At 38.5% G+C, this 18,622-nt stretch overlaps 1 protein-coding gene across 2 annotated transcripts; it reads left to right on the forward strand.

The window, feature by feature from the left end:
• The first annotated feature begins 458 nt into the window (after window positions 1–458).
• HOPX (HOP homeobox) lies at window positions 459–17,469 on the forward strand. 2 transcript variants are annotated; one of them, XM_018563366.1, is made up of 3 exons: window positions 459–693; window positions 7,289–7,484; window positions 17,045–17,469. In XM_018563366.1, exons 2-3 carry the CDS (start codon window positions 7,320–7,322, stop codon window positions 17,120–17,122), a joined length of 243 nt encoding a protein of 80 aa, XP_018418868.1. In that variant the 5' UTR covers window positions 459–693; window positions 7,289–7,319; the 3' UTR covers window positions 17,123–17,469. The 2 variants fall into 2 exon arrangements, with proteins under 2 accessions (XP_018418868.1, XP_018418867.1); XM_018563365.1 differs by lacking the exon at window positions 459–693 and adding an exon at window positions 722–859 and having other exon boundaries at window positions 17,045–17,468.
• Window positions 17,470–18,622: the final 1,153 nt, after the last annotated feature.

The raw sequence follows: 18,622 nt of genomic DNA on the forward strand, positions 1-18,622 counted from the left end.
GCACATCTTTTACTTCCATTTTAAGTGAGAAAAGCATTGGCTCTTTTCTTGCTGACTTCCTTCTAACAATACTGGTTGCCTGTCTGTTTCTGATTTCAGTACTTTCTGACAGACTGACATGGAACAAACATGCATTAAGAAAAGTCGGTGTAAAATTAGAACTTTTGATCTGGAGATCTAAGTCATTTCAATGACTTAGAAAGTACTAAAGCCACTGGACCAGCATGACAGCCAAGGAACTAGTACTTTCTGAAAGAGAAGTCAGCAATGTCAGCCTGCATATTTCTTCACCAGGTTTTCTTTAAGAGAATGAAGTGAGATTGATTAGACACGGTTAGACAATAGCTTAGAAAAAAAAAAAAGTGTGGGCTGCTATATGATCTCATCATCTTGTACACACGCCACTTAACACCACTTAAGAGTACATACTGTCACCTAAGTGAAAAGGGATTTTAGTAACTCCTTCATAGCTTATGTAGCCTTCTGCCAAGCTTACTAGGCGTGTGCTGCATGTGAAATATGAAACACCCATTGAGCAGCATATGGAAAAGCAAGCCTGAGACAGGAACAACAGCTCCATAGAAACTTGCAGCGTACGCCAGTAGAAGTGGCAGCGTGTGATCGCTCAGCTGACAAGTGATCTCCCGATTACTAGCATCTCAGTCGTCTGGGCCTGTACTGCAGGTTTTTCAGGTACTTGTTGTTTGCTCAATTATAACACAACAATGTACAACAAACAAGTAGGCGTCACATCTGAGCACTGTAAAGCAGCTAAAAAGCTTTCCATTGCTGCTTTTTATTAAGTCAAGACGTGCTGGCTGAGTGCGTGTGATCTGTTCCAGGCAACGCATTCTCTTATGTAAGTACATGATTATTTTTCTAGGATGGAGAAAGAATTGCATCAAGGGCAAGCTGTACGTACAGAGATTTGTGTGGGAGATGGGAGAAAACTACTTGGACAAAAGCTTTATCGAGATGTAAATTACCTACTGAGCTGTCATGCTAAGTAAACATGACATCAAACTTCCGACAAGGCAGCACGATACACATTCTCCTCTTAGTTTTTTTTATATTATTGTGTGCACAGTTATATTTTGGACACTGCACACACACAGCTCCATTTTTTCCAATTAGCGTGACAGTTTTGAATGCTGCTTGCAATATTTGAGGTTTTGGCCACATAGGGGCCCTCTGTGAGGTTTCAAAGAATAATTATCATCATTGTATGTCCTTTTATATTGCACACAGAGATTTCTTTGGAGAGAATTTCTCTTTGCAATAACTTTTAATGAGTGTGCACTGCATTCACCTATTGGCCTAGACTCTCCTGGGGGGCACAGTGGAGAGAATGAGGACGGGCAGAGGTTGTCATTCTAATTAGTGAGAAAACTTCTTCTCTGTGCCTACCCAAAGAATATTTGACATGGTGCAGACTACTTTTTATTTGTTGTATCAGAAGCCAATTGGACTACTTCCAGCCCCAGAAATAATGGGTTGGCATAGGCTACAATCTTGTAGCCTATGCCAACCAATCAGATCATACTGTTACAGCAGTCAGATCAAGGAAAAATAATTTGATTATTAAAGGGTTACTTCACTTTGTACATTGCTGTTTGCCCTATCAAGTAAGTCTGTGGAAGTGTTCTTTATCAACGTCGAATTGTATTAGCTATCGCTTTATAGCAACAAAATGTCTAAGTTTCCCTAGAGGTATATTAGTTTACTTTGTGTTCCCAGTTTGTTTTTAGTACTGACTAAATTGTGTATACATGTAACTAATTTTGTAAATAATATTTAATATAGTTAAAGTTCTATATATGACTGCCCAGTAAAATGATGTTAGACGTTGTTATTCTATCTAGAAGACCAATGTGGAATGTTTTGCTTGAAAAAAAAAATGGCAATGGCAAGATCACAGTGCTAGAAAGCAGCCTTTCACAACCAGGGTGCCTCAAAATTTTCACACAGTGTCACGCCTTTCCATGGTGCAGGCAGGCTTCTGATGTGAAGGGGGAACTCTGATGTGAAAGTGGGGGACTCTGATATAAAAGAGGAGGCTCCTATGTGAAAGTGGGGTTCCTGATGTGAATGGGGGGTTCTGAGGTGAAGAGGGCTTCTGATGTGAAGGGGGCTGCTAGTGTAAGAGGGAGAACTCTAATGTGAAAAAGGGGGCTTCTGATGTGGAGTTGGCTCCTAGTGTGAGAGGAGGGACTCTAATAAGAAAAATGGGGGCTTCTGATATCAAGAGGACTCGTGATTAGAATGGGGGGACTCTAATGTGAAAGAAGAACCCTTTTTCTTTTTTCTTTGTGTGCCCCCCCTAAAATCCATACCAGACCCCCATCTGAGATAAGGGTCTGGTATGGAATTTGAAGGGGGCCACATTATTTCATTTTTCCTACTTCCATTTTTTACATTTAGACTGGGTTCCCCCGAGATGTTGCATACTTCTAAAGGGTGTTGTGACTAAAAAAAAGGTTAAGAAAACTTGCTGTATAACAAACAATTTTTGACTGTTTAAAAACTTGCTGATGTGGCCATGCAATCAGCAGTGCAAAATCAATAGATATTTTGGTACTTTTGAATTAAATCTCTACATTTTAGCAGAATTTGCCTTTTGCGCTGCTCTGCATCTTTAACATGACAATGTCCACAGTGAATTCTGTATGACATTTTAATTTGAAACCAGTGACTGACAGACTCTCCAGGAACATGTGACTTTGTTTAGTAAACTGCTCAGTAGATGGACAAGTATTCATAGGACTGTGTGAGAACTGCTTGGCTTGTACAATTATTTGTACAATTATTTGTAAACTATTACGATCCATGTTTTAATGAACATTCCGCCTTACCAAGATGGAACAATTATAGTTTATTCCAAGATATTCATTGTCAAAAATGATGGCATGCACAACAAGGATTATGGTACATGTGCTTGCATTTTCACAAAATAAATTAACATAAACCTATCACAAATGAAACATAGGATGAGGAAAAGGCATCATCCATTCTGTGAAGCTTATATTTTTGGCAAACAATTTTCAAAATCACAGTAATACTGAGAAAGAAAGTAAGAAAAAAGCAAAGAAGGAAAGAGAGAAAAAAAAAGAAAGGAAGAAAGAAAAAGAGAGAAAGAGAGTCTTTTCGTGTCATAGTGCACCAGGGCCTGAGATATAAGATCCCTCACAACCTCAGAATGGTGTACCTTTTTATCCTTTAGTAATATGGCGATGTACAAATAATATGATTGTTTTGAAAACTTGTTACACAAACGTTAAACCTAAATAATGGTGATGATGTTAACATCGAGATATTCTTCTTATAGTTTCCATGTTAAAGGCTTACAGCAAGTGGCAGGCAAGTCAAACAATAGAGGAGAACGAAAATAAGGGGAAATAAACCCAGTACCAAGATTTCATCAAAGAGTAATCTCAATACTACAGCCACACCCAGTACAAACCATTCAAGAACACTGAGTAGAATTATCAATGAATAAATGGATTGCACTTGTAGAGACATGTAAAAACAGGTTTCCAAAGGGCATAGGATAGAAGAGTGTTTTCCAACAGCTCTGTAGATTGCTCCCAGCCAAAGCTTTGGTAATATGTCTATTTATACATATGTAATGCTAAAAATTACAACATACCTTGGTGAAATGCAAAATTAAGGTCTCTGTATTTCTTTTGCCAGGAAGTTGTGAGAACCTCACCTTTTATAAATACTCAGTTGTGACAGATCTCATTGGACCATTAGGTCACTGGTTTAGACTCAAGCTCTCCCTCTCAATGTTCTTTCAGACTAGTGGTCCTGCCATAGTGACTGTAACATATGGGAACTTTCCACAAAGGGACATAGGTAGCACGTACTGTAGTGTAAATTAAACATCAGGCTTACTGTGAACAATCTTTTTTGGATCATATCACACCTCTGTTTTTGTCTTGTCTAAGCAGCTGGGGGTTGTTTTCTTGAGAGTCACTGAATAATCAAATCACCCGATTCTAGGGTCTAATTAATTACTGGGTTTGGTACCCCTGTTTTACTGTGAAGATATATTAATCAGTTGGATATTGCAAGAACAGCTAGAGAACGCAAAATACATTGATAGTTTCATCTAGGATATATGAAAAACTGAAACGTTAGCCTGAAATGTAGGACTGAAGCCAAAACTTTTTTTTAGTTTTGGATGGAATAAGGGAGGGTTATAACCCCTGCCAACATTTTTTTCCACCTTTGTTCCATTGGGAAGGTTTCCCTTTACTTCCTGTCTGATAACCACAACAGGAAGTGAGAGGAAATCCCTCCAAAGAGAGGGTAATGCCTGGTGGTCAGCATGGTCTCCAGAAGTAGTGTCCCCATCTATTCCTGTTCTGGTGACAACCCCGATATTTTCTTTTACTTTCAGTGATCATGGTCGCCAGGGCAAATAGAGAATCTTCCTGCACAGATATCAGTAATAACCCAACAGGTGTTCTAATCCAAAAGTAAATAAAAAGGTTTTGGTTTCAGTTACACATCAAGCAGACTGACCCTTGATTTAAACTTGCATGTTTCATGCCAAACCTCACAGATAAAATGAAACCCCATCTTTTCAAATAGAAGCATTGACATCAAAGCGTTGTTCCCATAAGGCAGCGGTAAATTATATATTACAGAATGATTATTATATAATGGCAATAATCAAATCAGTTCAGATCATTTTAATAAATGCAAAAAATAAGTGAAATAAAAAATGGAAATTCTAAACCTTCTAAACCCGGCATATTAGATTTACAATGCAAAGTTCAAGAGGTAGAAAAAGTGCTGATAGCAAACCAGATGGCCAGTATTTCCTCAGCACATCATTGCATAGAAATAAACATCATTATATAATTATAATGTAATTTCCCCTTGGCCTTTTTAGTGGACGTCTACTCATGCTGAAGCATCCCATTTATCTATTTTTTTGTTAATTCTTGATTTATATTTTCAATAGCATACTAGAACAAAAACAGAATACAGAGTACAGAAAACAGCATGTGAATATGAAATGAATAATCACAGAATAAACAACTTAATAGTGCTAGTCCGTAGCGGGCAGCTAAACTCTAGATAGATTAGCAATGTGCAGCATAGATGCATGAGAATGTTACCCCCGATACGTCACAGGTCAAATGGGTAGATACCCTTATCCTGTTCCAATTACTGTTAACGGCTTGAATGTCATATTGTCTATTGCAGCGCATAAGGATAAAATTGTTCTTTCTTTAGTTTTCAAGAACACAATCCTGTATAGAAGAATAAGAGATACCGTAATTTTAAGAACTGGAGAAATGTAGAATGGGAGATATGTAGCCAAGAAAGATTCTACAAGGAGAGGTGAAGTAGAAAAAAGAGAGGGGAGGTAGGAGGGGGAGGGGTCGTCTGGTAAATCTGCTGTGAGTACTGGTCCGCAGTCAATGTCAGGAGATCTGAAAAACGCTCATCCATCATGTAGGAGTTCACTGTATGGAATACACCATATTTGGAATTCAAGATGGAATTCACCTTGGAATACAGGACGTCCATCCAGTAGAACCCCGTTTTTTTTAGCATCCCATTTATTTTCATTGCCCTGAGTGCAGTGGGATTATTTATTACTTTGATTTGGGTATACATCAGATCCATTATCTGTCCACAAATACAACAAAAGAAGTATAAACCTCAGAAAATCCGGCTAATATACTGGAATTCCCATTGCAACGTAGTACTGTATATCCCAGAGGTAGTGAATTAAAATTCAAGGAGGTCCGGTGAGTAACATTTTCTGAGGCCAGAATCACGGTCCAAATATAACGGTCACTCGGTCCATGTCTGGACTGCAGTCCTCTATTTATACTGCATTCACACCAGCAACTGTGCTCCAACACGGGCACATCACACTGCTTATTTTTTTGTTACAACTTTATTGAAATGCCAAGAATGACACTTTATTTTGTCCTATGGGCACAGTGCAGTGCATCTGGTGTGAATGCAGCCTTAGTGACCCATGTTATAGAGCTTGTTCTGTCTCACTCTGCTACTCAGTTGATTGTTTTGACAGTTAACATTTCCTTCAAGCAGACATTCAAATCTCATGTCCCCTTATTCCCCCTTACATTAGTTGTCCCCATCAGAGTTGTGCCTTTCATTTGTTGTCCCTATCAAAGTGCCCCCTTACATTAGGTGTCCTCATCAGAATGCCCCATACAACAGTTATCCTCATTAGAGAGCATCTTTCAGTAGGTGTCCCCATCAGAGTTCCTACTTACATTGGGTGTCCCCATCAAAGTACCTTGCTTGTCTCCATCAGAGTGCCCCCTTACATTAAAGCTGTGTTCACACCTAGACGACAGCGTTCTTGCACGTTTTTATGCGCATTTTTGATGCACCGTTTTGTGCGTTTTATGCATATAAATCAAATTGCAAATTTTTGTGAGCAGATTGTAGCTCATTGACGTCAATGAGCATATGCGCAAAAAACGCACAAAAACACAGCAAACGCAGCGTTTCCTATTGAGTCAATGGGGCCAAAACGAGCTGTAATAGGCCAAAAAAAGCTCCTGTACTTTTTCCAGGGACAGGCGTTTTTCTTATTTAGACAAAACGCTCAGATGTGAACAGGGCCATAGAAATAATTGTTATTTTTTTGGGGGGGGGGCATATTTCTTGAGGGTTTTTTAGGGCAGAAAAACGCTCAGTGTGAACCAGGCCTAATTGCAAAAGTAAGGAGGCACTTTAATGGGGGCAACTTTTCCAGTAACCACCAATATAAAGGGGTACTTCATTGACCACTAATGTGGTATTTTTCCAAATGACTACCAACATAAAGGAATGTTTTTCTATTATTGTTATTTGTTTTATTTTTATGATTATTACTCAAAGTAATAAGCATAAAACCACGGGTTCTAGTCTATGTATTTTCCTGCGACATGTATATGGCATATACAGGTGAAACTCGAATAATTAGAATATCGTGCAAAAGTTCATTTATTTCACTAATGCAACTTAAAATATATATATATTTGTATATACAGTATGCTAATTAATCCACACATAAATGCAATAGTAAATGTTCTCAAATAGTAGAACAAGAATACAATGCTATAAATGTTTGATGCAATAAGTAATTTGATCTCTTCTGCACTTGGTGAAATGGATAGTATTACAGTTCACTTTTGACATTTCGTGAACCTTTACGTATACTTATACAAATACAGCATATTTGCTACGTTAGATAATTTACAGTAAAATTCAATTTAAGGTAGTGATTGTGTTTTATAATGCATTACAGCTTCACAGATACGTGGCCACTGGCAATAATAATGAGTTCCGTGCCAAAAGAATCCTGGGAAAATGACGCTGAAAAGCCAAGCCAGGAACAAATAGACATCCTTGAAAATAATTTTAATAAAGTGAGCAAACAGCCTGACAAGTGTTTGATGATGCTCATTGCTGCTGAAGCTGGGCTTACAGACAAAGCTACAGAGGTGAGCAAATATATTGAAACCTATATTTATATAATAATATGCTCTTTTGTGTTGGACTAAAATAGAAATTGCACAAAATTATAGAAACATCACATAAAAAAAACTTGTTCTACTTTAACCTCTTGCCGTCCGCCCGTAGTAGAAAAACGGACGGACGGCACTGCTGCATTGGCCGGTTGCCGTCGCCAGACGGCATTTTTTTTCTGCTCGCGCGCGCCCCCTAGCGGACACGCACGGGCAGAAAAGACCTATATAAGGATAATGTATAGCTGAAGTCAAAACGTTTTCTTTTAGTTTTGGATACAGCAAAGAATGAATCTTTCTGTGTCTCAGTGACATTTCCCTTTACTTTCTGCTTCAAACACATGACAAGTAAGAAATAATCTCTTCAAGGTTTGACAGTTGTCAGTAGAACAGGTGTGCCGTTTGGAAGATTTTATCTCGCTTCTTGCTCCAGTGGCAATTATACCATTTTGGGTTTCCCATCAACTCCTGTATCAGTGAATTTCCCATTGAGGGCTCAAACATCAAGACAAAACTGACATGGGTTTGTAACACTTTCTGCTCTATCCACCTTACTTACATGACCTAAGAAAGAATGTTTACATATACTTTATTTAGTATTCTATGTCAACTATAAAAGTGGTGTGTCAATTAGCACCTTGCTATGCAAGTATTCAAAGCAACCTGGAACAATCAATGGGGTTTTAAAGATTCCAGGTAAAGCTGAACTGTGGGGTAGTTTAAAAATCTCCTAAATACTTCTTCTCTTTCGCTAAAGTCACAACTGTTCAACATCATACTGAACAAAATGCCATTCGCAGTAATACTTTACCATATCACTCAATCCAGAAGGGCTCCCATATCGAGCTCCCACCTCTCTCCATGGCCCAAGTGCGATGGAGACGGGAGCCCTTCTGGATTGGGTGATATGGTAAAAGATGGTGGCAAGTTCCTGGTTTGTGAGACTATAAATTTATTAGGATGATGTTACCCTAAAGATACATAGCAAGCTTATCTAACTAAGAAGAGAACAATATGTGAGATGCCTCTGGTCTTACCAGTATTATCTCCCTCCACCACCTTTCTGGGCAGAAACTCCCCATCATCAGAATAAAACAACACATTACTGCATGTACATTGTAATAAAGGGTCCCTAAACGCTTCTTCTAATACACTTCTGATGACGTCTAGATCTCTGTCACCCAAAATGCACAGTTGGAGTTCCACATTAACCACTGAAGTCATCAGGTAGGAATTTCACAGCGACAGTTGTAAAAGTGTACGCTTTATCTCTAGAGGTAAAGACTTTGGATGGACAGGATGACTGTCCAAACAACTTTCTAAGCTTATGAAACTGGATATATCCCCTCCGTTTAAAATAGGATCATGGGGAAGAATGCTTAGGAAAGAGCAATGCTGTATTCAATCCCTCAACCCCTGCATTTTCTACTGCACAAATCTCATCTAGTAAATATAAAGCTTTAATTGTTTAGAGTATACTATATTGTATATGTACATTCCAAGCATCTCTATAGACTGTCCCCAACAGTTTCTCATAAAATGCTGTAAAAATAAAACTGGTCTCCAGGCTGGCACGGACTGTCATTTTATCTGCCATACCAGTAAACTATGTTGCAGCAACATTAAAAATAACCATTACGTGGTATTGGTCTCTGGTTGTCATCATATGACTTACCAGACAAGGTCTTCTTATCAGACAGTAGGCTATACACAGCGTAAACAGATTACACATTGTCACTAACACTTCATTGCCAACAACTGTGATGTCTTTGTTCAGTTGTATTATCAGTTTGCAGTTTTCTTCTTATTTCTCCTGCTTTTCCCTGGCTGACCTTGCGGTTCCAGAAAGGCTTCAATTGTCCCTTTTCATATAGCAGGCAATGAAACCGATACATTAATGGGTAATGCAGAGCATAGCCTGTGTCAGCACTGACACTGAGCTGTTTGTTCCTTTTCCTGTGCTGAAATGGCTCTGCTAGAAAAACAGTGTCTGGTTCTGTACAGCGATTAGAGCAGTACACAATATCGTGGCAAACATAACAATAAACCAATAAATATGGGTTTCATGTTCATTTTCTCTTACAGATGTCATATTCTGATTACACTTACAAAAGGGCAACACTTGCATTCTTGTATTTTTGTTCTAAAACATTTTTATTTAGTGAGACCTTTAATAATATTATACGCCAACAAATGTTATACGCATTGATAAAAAACACATTTTAGAGGTTTATTATTTTAATTGTTCAGGGCATTGAATAAATATGCAGGTTTAGTACATTTGACAATAAAGTGCAACTGAAGCCAAAACTTTTTTTTTAGTTGTGGATAGATTAGAGGGGGATCAGAACAATTGTCAGGTTTTTACCTGGTTTCGCTTCCTGTTGTGGTTATCAGACAAGAAGCTAATGGAAATTTCTTCAATTGGCAAAGAAAGCTAACAGGGGTTTAACTCCTATTAATTATTTTATTATTTTGATTTTTATTTGATTTGATTATTTGATTTATTTGATTTTAATATGCTACATATTCTACAAGTTTGTTTTACTGTCAGTTGATTTCTAATGTATGAGGCATTTTTTTTTGTAACTTTATTTTTTATCAATCAATTGACATAAAACGTATAACATAACAGTCAATGAAATATACGTTTTGAGTTATGTGAAATAGAATCCAAAACATATTGTTGTACAAATCTGCATTGTTCCGAACATCCGCGTAGGTATTATGAACAGCATGAGCAAATAGAGAGTCAACATTTCAAATATAAGACATGTAATATTTAAATAACATGGTACAAGGAATACGCATTTATTTTTTTAAACGGTAAAATTCATAAGCAGGCACCATACTTTTTATATAAACATGTATGCATTATTTATATTGTTAAAACCAACTGTTAGAGCAGAATGAAACCCACCAATTACACTTTGTCTCAACTTGAAATGCCCTTTAAAGAGTTTTCATCTATAGCTTTCAGGTCTTCCAAACCAATCCCCTTTCTGTTTTCTTGCCTCTTATTCCCCTGTTGACGTGGACTAGCACATGTGCACTGGCTGCCACGTTCCCGGCATCCAAGTGCACCATAATCCTACCAATGTGCCAGGATGACTTCAGGCACCAAGACACCCACTTCTGCATAAGCACATGTCCTTGTAATGCACTTGTTGCTGCCTGCAGAGGATACCAAATGGGAGGTCGGTGCTGGAATCTATTTAAGATAATGTTGGCTTCAGTGTGTAGGGTGGCCCGCAGTCCAAATTTAGGTAATCAAAGCATTTTTTTGGTGACCAAGCATGTGCAATTCTGAGATCTTTTTTGAATGCTTGATGAATTTTATTCCACTATAAGGGAGGTAATTAAAATACCTGTATTTTATCTCAAATGCAGAACTACAGTGGGTACATACCATTAAGCGCTGTAAGTCCTGTGTGAGCAGGAACCACAGGGGTTCCTCTGCTTTGAGAAAACAACCCCAGAGGTCCCATGGCTAAAATGTATAGGTGTTTTGGAACCCAGGCTAGCCTGTTCAGTAGAACTTAGTGGCTATGGGCAGGCAGGTCTGGTGCACTGTTCTTTTATATGATGCAGGTACTATAATTCAGGCCAGAGGACTGTGGTGGAACCATATGCTTTGTAAGTGATTATTTTGATTTTCTTTGGATTTATAGCTTAAATACCAGTTTGTTCAATATATAGACATAAGATGGATACATTGGCACTAATAATATTAAAATGGTTTTGAAAAACAAATACTGCTAGTAATAGGGTTCTTGCCTTTTTGTAATAGTGAGCCACAATCACTCCTAACAAGTGGTGATGAGCCTCACTATTGGATAAATTACTGGCATTCTTTAACCCTTTCGCTGCCAAGCCCTCCAGAACTTTTTGCACCTCAGCTGGCCACACCATTTTTTTAGTTTTTCCCATTATTTGATTTTCAACTGCTGCGTTGCTAGCGTTTGTAAAAGACCCCCCAAACCATATATTTTCTGAAAGCACAGGCCCGGTAGAATAAAAACACGGTGCTACTAAATTTGTAGGCCCTGCGATAATTGCGCAAATGTTTCTCAAATTAATATTAAACCTCTAAAAATACACAATTCAATTGATAAAGCAAACTAAAATCAGGATCAGTGCACAATACAATTATTTTCTGACTAAATCTAAAAGATAAAACTGTATGGAGTTAATAAATAACAAATATTTGCAAATTTGAAATTGCGCCTTTGTGAAAAGGTAAAAAAAGAAGGAACACAAAACTGTATATAAGCGACTTATGTTAAAAATAGTTTTTGCGCTGTGTTGGTGTTTGTGTTGTGATAAAATGATACAGGCGTATATTTAATTGCAACACAAGGTATCAACGCACGGCAATGCGTCACAAAACTTTGCAATGCGCTGCCACAGTTAAATTAATGTTTTTTTTAAAAGAAAAAAAAACATGTACTGTGATGCGTTCTAACAACGCACTGCAGCACATGTGCATGGCGTACACCACAATATGGTGCACATGTATGTTATGTGTGTGGGGGGAGTGGGGTTTGTGCTTTTTCTTTTACACATTATTTATTTATTTTTTAAATGTATGTTTTTAAACATTTTTTTAATGTATGTTTTAATTTTTTGTTACATTTTTTATTTACTGTTTATGGGGTTGGGGGTACGGTGAAATATCTAGGGTCTAAATAGACCCCTGACATTTCACTTTTGAAATAGAAAAAGAAATTGAGGACACAGAGTCCTCAATTTCTTTTTCTGCAGCCTCAGCACTCAATGAATGGAGAGCACTCAGTACACAGGCTTCCCATTTATTCAGAAATTCTTGATAGTAAAATAATTTACTATGAACCAGTTTCTGAATGGGGAAAAGCCCATGTAGTGAGTGCTACTGCCCATTTAGAAATTCATGAATGAACAGGAAGTGATGTAAATCACATCCTGTTCATTCATAACTGGGGACACATAGTACTATTCTACGCTCGGCCACGCACACAGCCGCTGTCATCCTGAAACTGACAGGATAACAGTGTCTCCGATCTCCTCCCCACTAGGCTGCTCTCTCATGCCGCTCAATCATCGTGATCAAGCGGCTCAATCCTCCACCCCCCTGCCGGCCATTTCTCCTCGGATCCCTGCTGCCTCAGCCCATACAAGCGGGGGAGAGCAACGGGGATCCATAGAGACACAGATCCCTGCCTTGAGCGGCTCCAGGCAGGGAGGAGAGCCTGAAGATGCTGGCGGCGGCAGCAGTGCCGGTGGCGGCAGGGGGGTTGACCATGAGCTTATAGCAGAACGGTAACAACCACCGTAAGGCATACTGACCTGGTGTATTGGAAACAGTTTTGTTCCTCCCTATGCCTTATGTCGGTGGCAGGGAAAAGGTTAAAGGGAATATATAAGGTATAGTAGTTTAAATGTTAAAATCAGTTTGATGTATCTTGTATTTGTTTATGCTCCCTGTCTATATGTGCAATTCATATACTGTGAGGGAGATAGGCTCAGCTGGTATTGGCAGTGGTAAATCATGCATGAGACAGGTCAAGCAGGTTTGTCCTGCACTTTTATTTAGCAAACACAGGTCAATGCAGAAGGGGTTTGTATAGCAAGTTCACATAAAACAAACAAAATATCTGCTCGTCCCAGCTACTAACTTAGGTATGTTCCCGGCTAATAGAGTTCACCCCTAATGGGTCCCCCAAAACAAACAGACACCACTAGTTCCTTTTTGGTGTTCTGAGAGCACTCAGCCTTTTCACTTAGCAGCAGAATCCCAGCAGAGTAAGAAAGACAACTCTGAGCATCAGTCAGCTCTCATGAGGCTAATAATGAGGTCTGACTACCATGAATGGAGGCTTTATCCCATCCAAAGCTCTAAAAAAATACTTAGGTGGCACCTAGACATCATCCACAATCCTGACAGCCAGTGACACAGACTGTTTTGTCCTGCTACCAAATTATTGTACTTTACTGTTTCTACTTACAATGCAAATCTCTGCAGGCTGACTAAAACAATGCAACAGCAATGCCAGTGTTAATCTACAGCACACACTGCTCACACACCAGAACCGGCTTGCACTACAATTGCATTCCAGGTGCAGGCAAATAGCCACAGATTTCTGAAATCTGAAGTTGAGATTTGTCTCATCTTCTTAACATGTTCTGTTCTACCCTTACTATTGCTTTTATCTGGTAGGCCAAGTGACACTGTACTTACTCAAGCTTCCATATGGAGTTATAACAGACAGGTAATCTGGTCCTCTGTTACAGGTTTTGCATGCATTACTGGATGCAAAGCTAGCACAGGGGCATAAGACCTATTTCCCAAATGTCCCTCATTTGGAACCAAATCCCCCTGTCCCCCTTTGCCGATAAGTTGCAGGTGTCCCTCTGTTTGGTCTGATTTATAGAACTCTATAAAAAGTGTTCATTACTGAATACAGAGGCGGCACCGGGGCATAAAACCTAGTTCCCAAGTGTTCTTCATTTGGAACAAAATCCTTCTGTCCCTCTTTCCTCATCAGTTGTCCCTCTTTTTGGATTGATTTATATACCTCTATAAAAAAATATTCATTACTGGATGCCCAGCTAACCCATGGGCATAAAACCTAGTTCCCAAATGTCCCTCATTTGGAACCAAAACCCTCTGTCCTTCTTACCCCATCAGTTGTCCCTCTTTTTGGTCTGATTTACTGAACTCAAAAATGCACAATTTGAAATCAAAACTGTGTGCACAAAATGTTTTAAACAAACTTTAAATGATTCACTTTGTAATGTTTTAAAACTTGATAGAGACTCAAACAACTGTTATTAGAATGAAAAAAGATGGATCGTGATTTCTTATGTACAGAAAGGCATTTGTGTACACACCCTGGGAATATGGGGGAGGCAATGGAATGCATGGGCCCCATGATCACTTCACTAACACTGTTCACTTCCCTGCCTCAGTTGGGCACTCTTTATTTTAGGTCTTATATCTGTTAAAAAAAAACATCAAAATTATTTCAGCTGTTATTCCCTGAAGAGTTCTGGGAAACCTGAATTAAACTGAACCTGTTATTAGAGTAGTTTGGGAAACACTGCAAGGGGAACAATATTACAAAATACTCTGGTGCCCTCTAGTGGAGACTTAGGATATAGTTCCCTCATTTGCCTTTGGTTATTAAAATGTTTTCGTTTTTGCTATACATGTGCATGGAATAACATTGAGGTAATGTATAATGCATGTTTATCTAAGCAGAGGTGAAGCTGGGTTGAAAACCCATATCGGACATAGGGCCGTGAATATATGGAAAAGCAAATGTTAAGGACAAGTCAAAAATAGTTGTTTTTTTAAATTTTAAATTGCATTATAATTAGAGCTATGTGAACTTCTGAAAAATGGATCAGTTGTGGTTCCGGGGAACATTTTAGAAACTTGCAAACCTCCAACATTTTGAAACAAAAATCAATAGGAATCTAAAATACGTTCCACATAAGTGTGAATTACAGAGCAGCAAATGATGCAAAATTATTTAGAATGAAGCTCCTGGCGGGTACATCTGATGAGATAATGGGCCTACCTGGTGGCACTGACAGTCAAGCTAAGGGGGAACCACGCAACAGCAAAAGTAGAAATACAGTAGAAACGGCTTTTGGAGCAATTTGGTCCCTCTCTCCAAAAGCTTTTTAAGAATCCGAACTGCCAAAAATAACAATGAAATTCAAATTCTGCTTGGTAAATCCAAATTCATGAAATTCAGTCTAAATCTAACATCTTCTGAATTTCAGGATTAACTCCAATTACAATAATAATTAAATGTGTGACTGAAAATTCACTATAGTTTCCCCTTATTTATTTTTGGTCTTTGAAAAAAACACATACGTTATGAATGCTTAGTGATTTCCCAGTGGTTGACAAACTGTGACTCTAGGATAATGTTAGTAAAAACAATAGAGCTTATTTAAATTAGGGGTATTCAGAATGGAATAGATGTGTTATATCAAGCAGGTGTTCAAAGACCTTGTTCAGATTGGAAGACATTGTTGTACATTCTATTCCAACACATCGTCAATGTACAGCAAAGCTCACAGAGTATTCTGCACCTAATGGCCATTGGTAGCTCCATTTACATACATGGTATCTGTGTAGATTGTAGATCTCTTTCACAAAAAAAGTGTGGGCATTTGCTGGTTGCATGGCCTCCATGCTAATTGAATGGCTGCAATTCTTTACGTTACTGACCTAGAACAAGTATGCAGATGCAGAAGCCAAAGTGAATCAGAACTCCTAATACATGACAGGGACAAGTGCTCAAGTTACTGGATTAACATGAAAGCCAGATAACTAGAATTTTTAGAAGGGGTGGGTCAGTAATGTTAGTTCCCATAACTGCTTCCGTACCAGTTTCCTTAACCTTGAATTGTCATGTTTTACCTTTAGGTTGAGCAGGGCTTTTGGCCTGCTTTGGGCTAGGATAACAGACTGGGTTTGTACAACCACCTTCATGACCACTGCTTCCAGGAGACTTCAGTAGGATTACTGTAAATAATTCTGCAAGACCATGACTTTATGTAAATTGAACATAATATTCATAGTTAGAGTGTCTGCAAAGAGACTTTCATGGGCAGGGTAGGGCATAACTGGCCTAAAGAATCAAATGACTAATCAAAATATGATAGTAATAGATTATTATTATACAGCATTTATATAGCGCCAACAGTTTGCGCAGCACTTTACAATATAGGGAAGACATTACAATCACAATACAAATCAAGACAAGATGGTAAGGAGGGCAATAGATTGAATGGAAGGCAGCTACTGGAGTCCTGGCAAGTAGGGTTTTCATTTTATTGGTGGTTTGCAAGTTTCAGATCAGTGACTCAAAACAAACCGGGATCAGAGGACCAGTACAGCTGCCAGGCAACTAGCACAAGGTTAGTAGTGGCCGCTTCTGATGAGATTCTCTCTGGGCAGGTTTCCTTTTGGGACCCAATCACACTATGCATTTCATTAATGTAACGTTACGTGTGTTAAAATGAGCTGCATTAAGGAAGCCCATTTATCTTGAACATAACCCTTTATTACACAGTGCACAGTGCATAGCCTGTTCTGAAATGTGGGTATGTTGGTTGCTGCTATACCAAGTAAATATTGGAATGTTGATTACCAACCGTGGAATAAACCACTCATGAAAAAGCACAATTATCAAAGTTTGTCTATCCAACTTTTTTCTGTTTATAATTTTATATATGCAAACGCTTTTCATGCTGGTTGCTTAAGAATGCAGATTTCCTTGATGCAGGCAATAGATGTATTCTCTAGACAGACAAGTGTAATAGACACTGAATTATATATAACAGACTGATGCATCTCTCAGACATGAGATCTGCAGCAAATATCGTTCGTGTTACCAAGAGACCTCCTGTGTAGTGGATATGTTAAAATACTTGGCTAGGGTTATAAGCACAGCAATTATTAATTAGCTGGGGGAGTTACGGGCAAACCTAGAGAATCCACATTGCAATGAGTAATTATGCTTTTCCCCCCCCCCTAGAAATGGTTCAAAGATCGACTAGCTAAATGGAGAAGATCAGAGGGTTTACCGTCAGAATGTGGATCGGTCATGGACTGAGGCGGCACTGTGAAATGCACATTTTATACAACATGTTTCTCTCAATTATTTTTTTTTTACAGAGCTCAAAAGTGATGTTGAAAGAAAAGTCTAATAATGCACGTACTGTTTGTACATTGGGCATTCACTTATCTATGTTGTATATACAAATGTAATATATTTGAAATGTCTACCCTTAAATATAATGCTTTATTTGAAAAAAACATTATATGTAAGTAAATCTATATTTAACCAGTAATATATTCTAAACTGGAAATCTGTTTACTTAGATCCTAAAGCTATTTGTTCATGTAAAACAGCAATAAAGCAATGTAAAATGGCTGGATATTAATTACACAAATATATGTAAAATCAATGAATTGCATATTTTTGCATGGAGGTATTTAATAAAAAAATATAAACTTTATGGAAATATGTTTCTTATGGTATTATACCTTCACAGGTAGAGGTATCCATCCAAGAAATGATAAAGCATTTAGCACAACTGAAGTAACCTCTGGAACCGCTTGTCCATTGGCATCCTGATCCCTGAATGATGGTAGTTTTTAATCTCAAGTATGAATTGTCATATCATGAGATAAATACAAAGCTACCATTGCGTACCTCCTTCTGAAAATGCAAGTTACCCGGCTGTTAGGCTCCATACACACTAATATACAGCGGGCGGTGCTGCCTCATACAATGACAAGCTGCCAGCAACCTACAGCTGTTTAGATGTTATCACACATGCTGCAATTACCTGCAGACAATCGCTCCTGGATGCAGACCGCAACCAGGGGTGATCTTCTGCAAGTAAACGCAGCATGTGTGATAACATGCAAGCGGCTGTAGGCGCCGGCGGCTGTCATTGTTTGTAGAGTCCCTCCTTTCCACAGCTGATTGCAAGAGTAATAGGGAGCAATTCATAAGACTCATGCAAGCAGCCAGATTCACAAGTTTTAATAGGGCCTTAAATGCACCCACAAGTATCCATAACAGGAAAGTAAAAGAAAAGTCAGAAGCACACATGGAAGTGTGTTGGTTGCAGTTGCTCTTCAAGAGAGCGAAGATATGAATCACGCTACATTGTACATGTATTTGCTCCCTTTTACTCTTAAAACTTTTTTTTTATGTGGCGACAGTCACTTTAAGTGTGTGCAAGCTTACTTAGGACTCAATTTATTTCACAACATTGGATGAGATTGTACAAAACAATAATTGTAGAAATGGACCAATATTTTAAAGCTGAGCAGCTCCAGGAAAAAAAAAATTACCCTTGTAGTAGGGATCCACACTTTAACATGAGGTTAAATCCACATTGTTGGGTAGTGGGAACATAAAAAGCATTTTTACTTACCTTCTTCCCTGCTCCCACAGGCTTTCTCCCAGCAGCGTGACCTGAAGCCGCTCCTCTTTGGTGTTCTGTCAGTTGCAGGCACTCTGACATCATCACAGGGAAGGGGTAAGGTAAGTATTACTGCTTTTTATGTTCCCCCAAACAAAAATGAGCATTTAATTACT

The sequence above is a fragment of the Nanorana parkeri genome, unplaced genomic scaffold (assembly GCF_000935625.1).
Source record: "Nanorana parkeri isolate BGI_ZX_2015 unplaced genomic scaffold, ASM93562v1 scaffold659, whole genome shotgun sequence".
Lineage (NCBI taxonomy): Eukaryota > Metazoa > Chordata > Amphibia > Anura > Dicroglossidae > Nanorana > Nanorana parkeri.

What these genes read in the sequence shown, in the direction of transcription:
- HOPX (XM_018563366.1), top strand. Translation starts at nt 7,320, where the DNA reads ATGAGTTCCGTGCCAAAAGAATCCTGGGAAAATGACGCTGAAAAGCCA. An exon ending in TTACAGACAAAGCTACAGAG is followed by an intron (nt 7,485 to 17,044) that starts GTGAGCAAATAT and finishes CCCCCCCCCTAG; the next exon opens with AAATGGTTCAAAGATCGACT.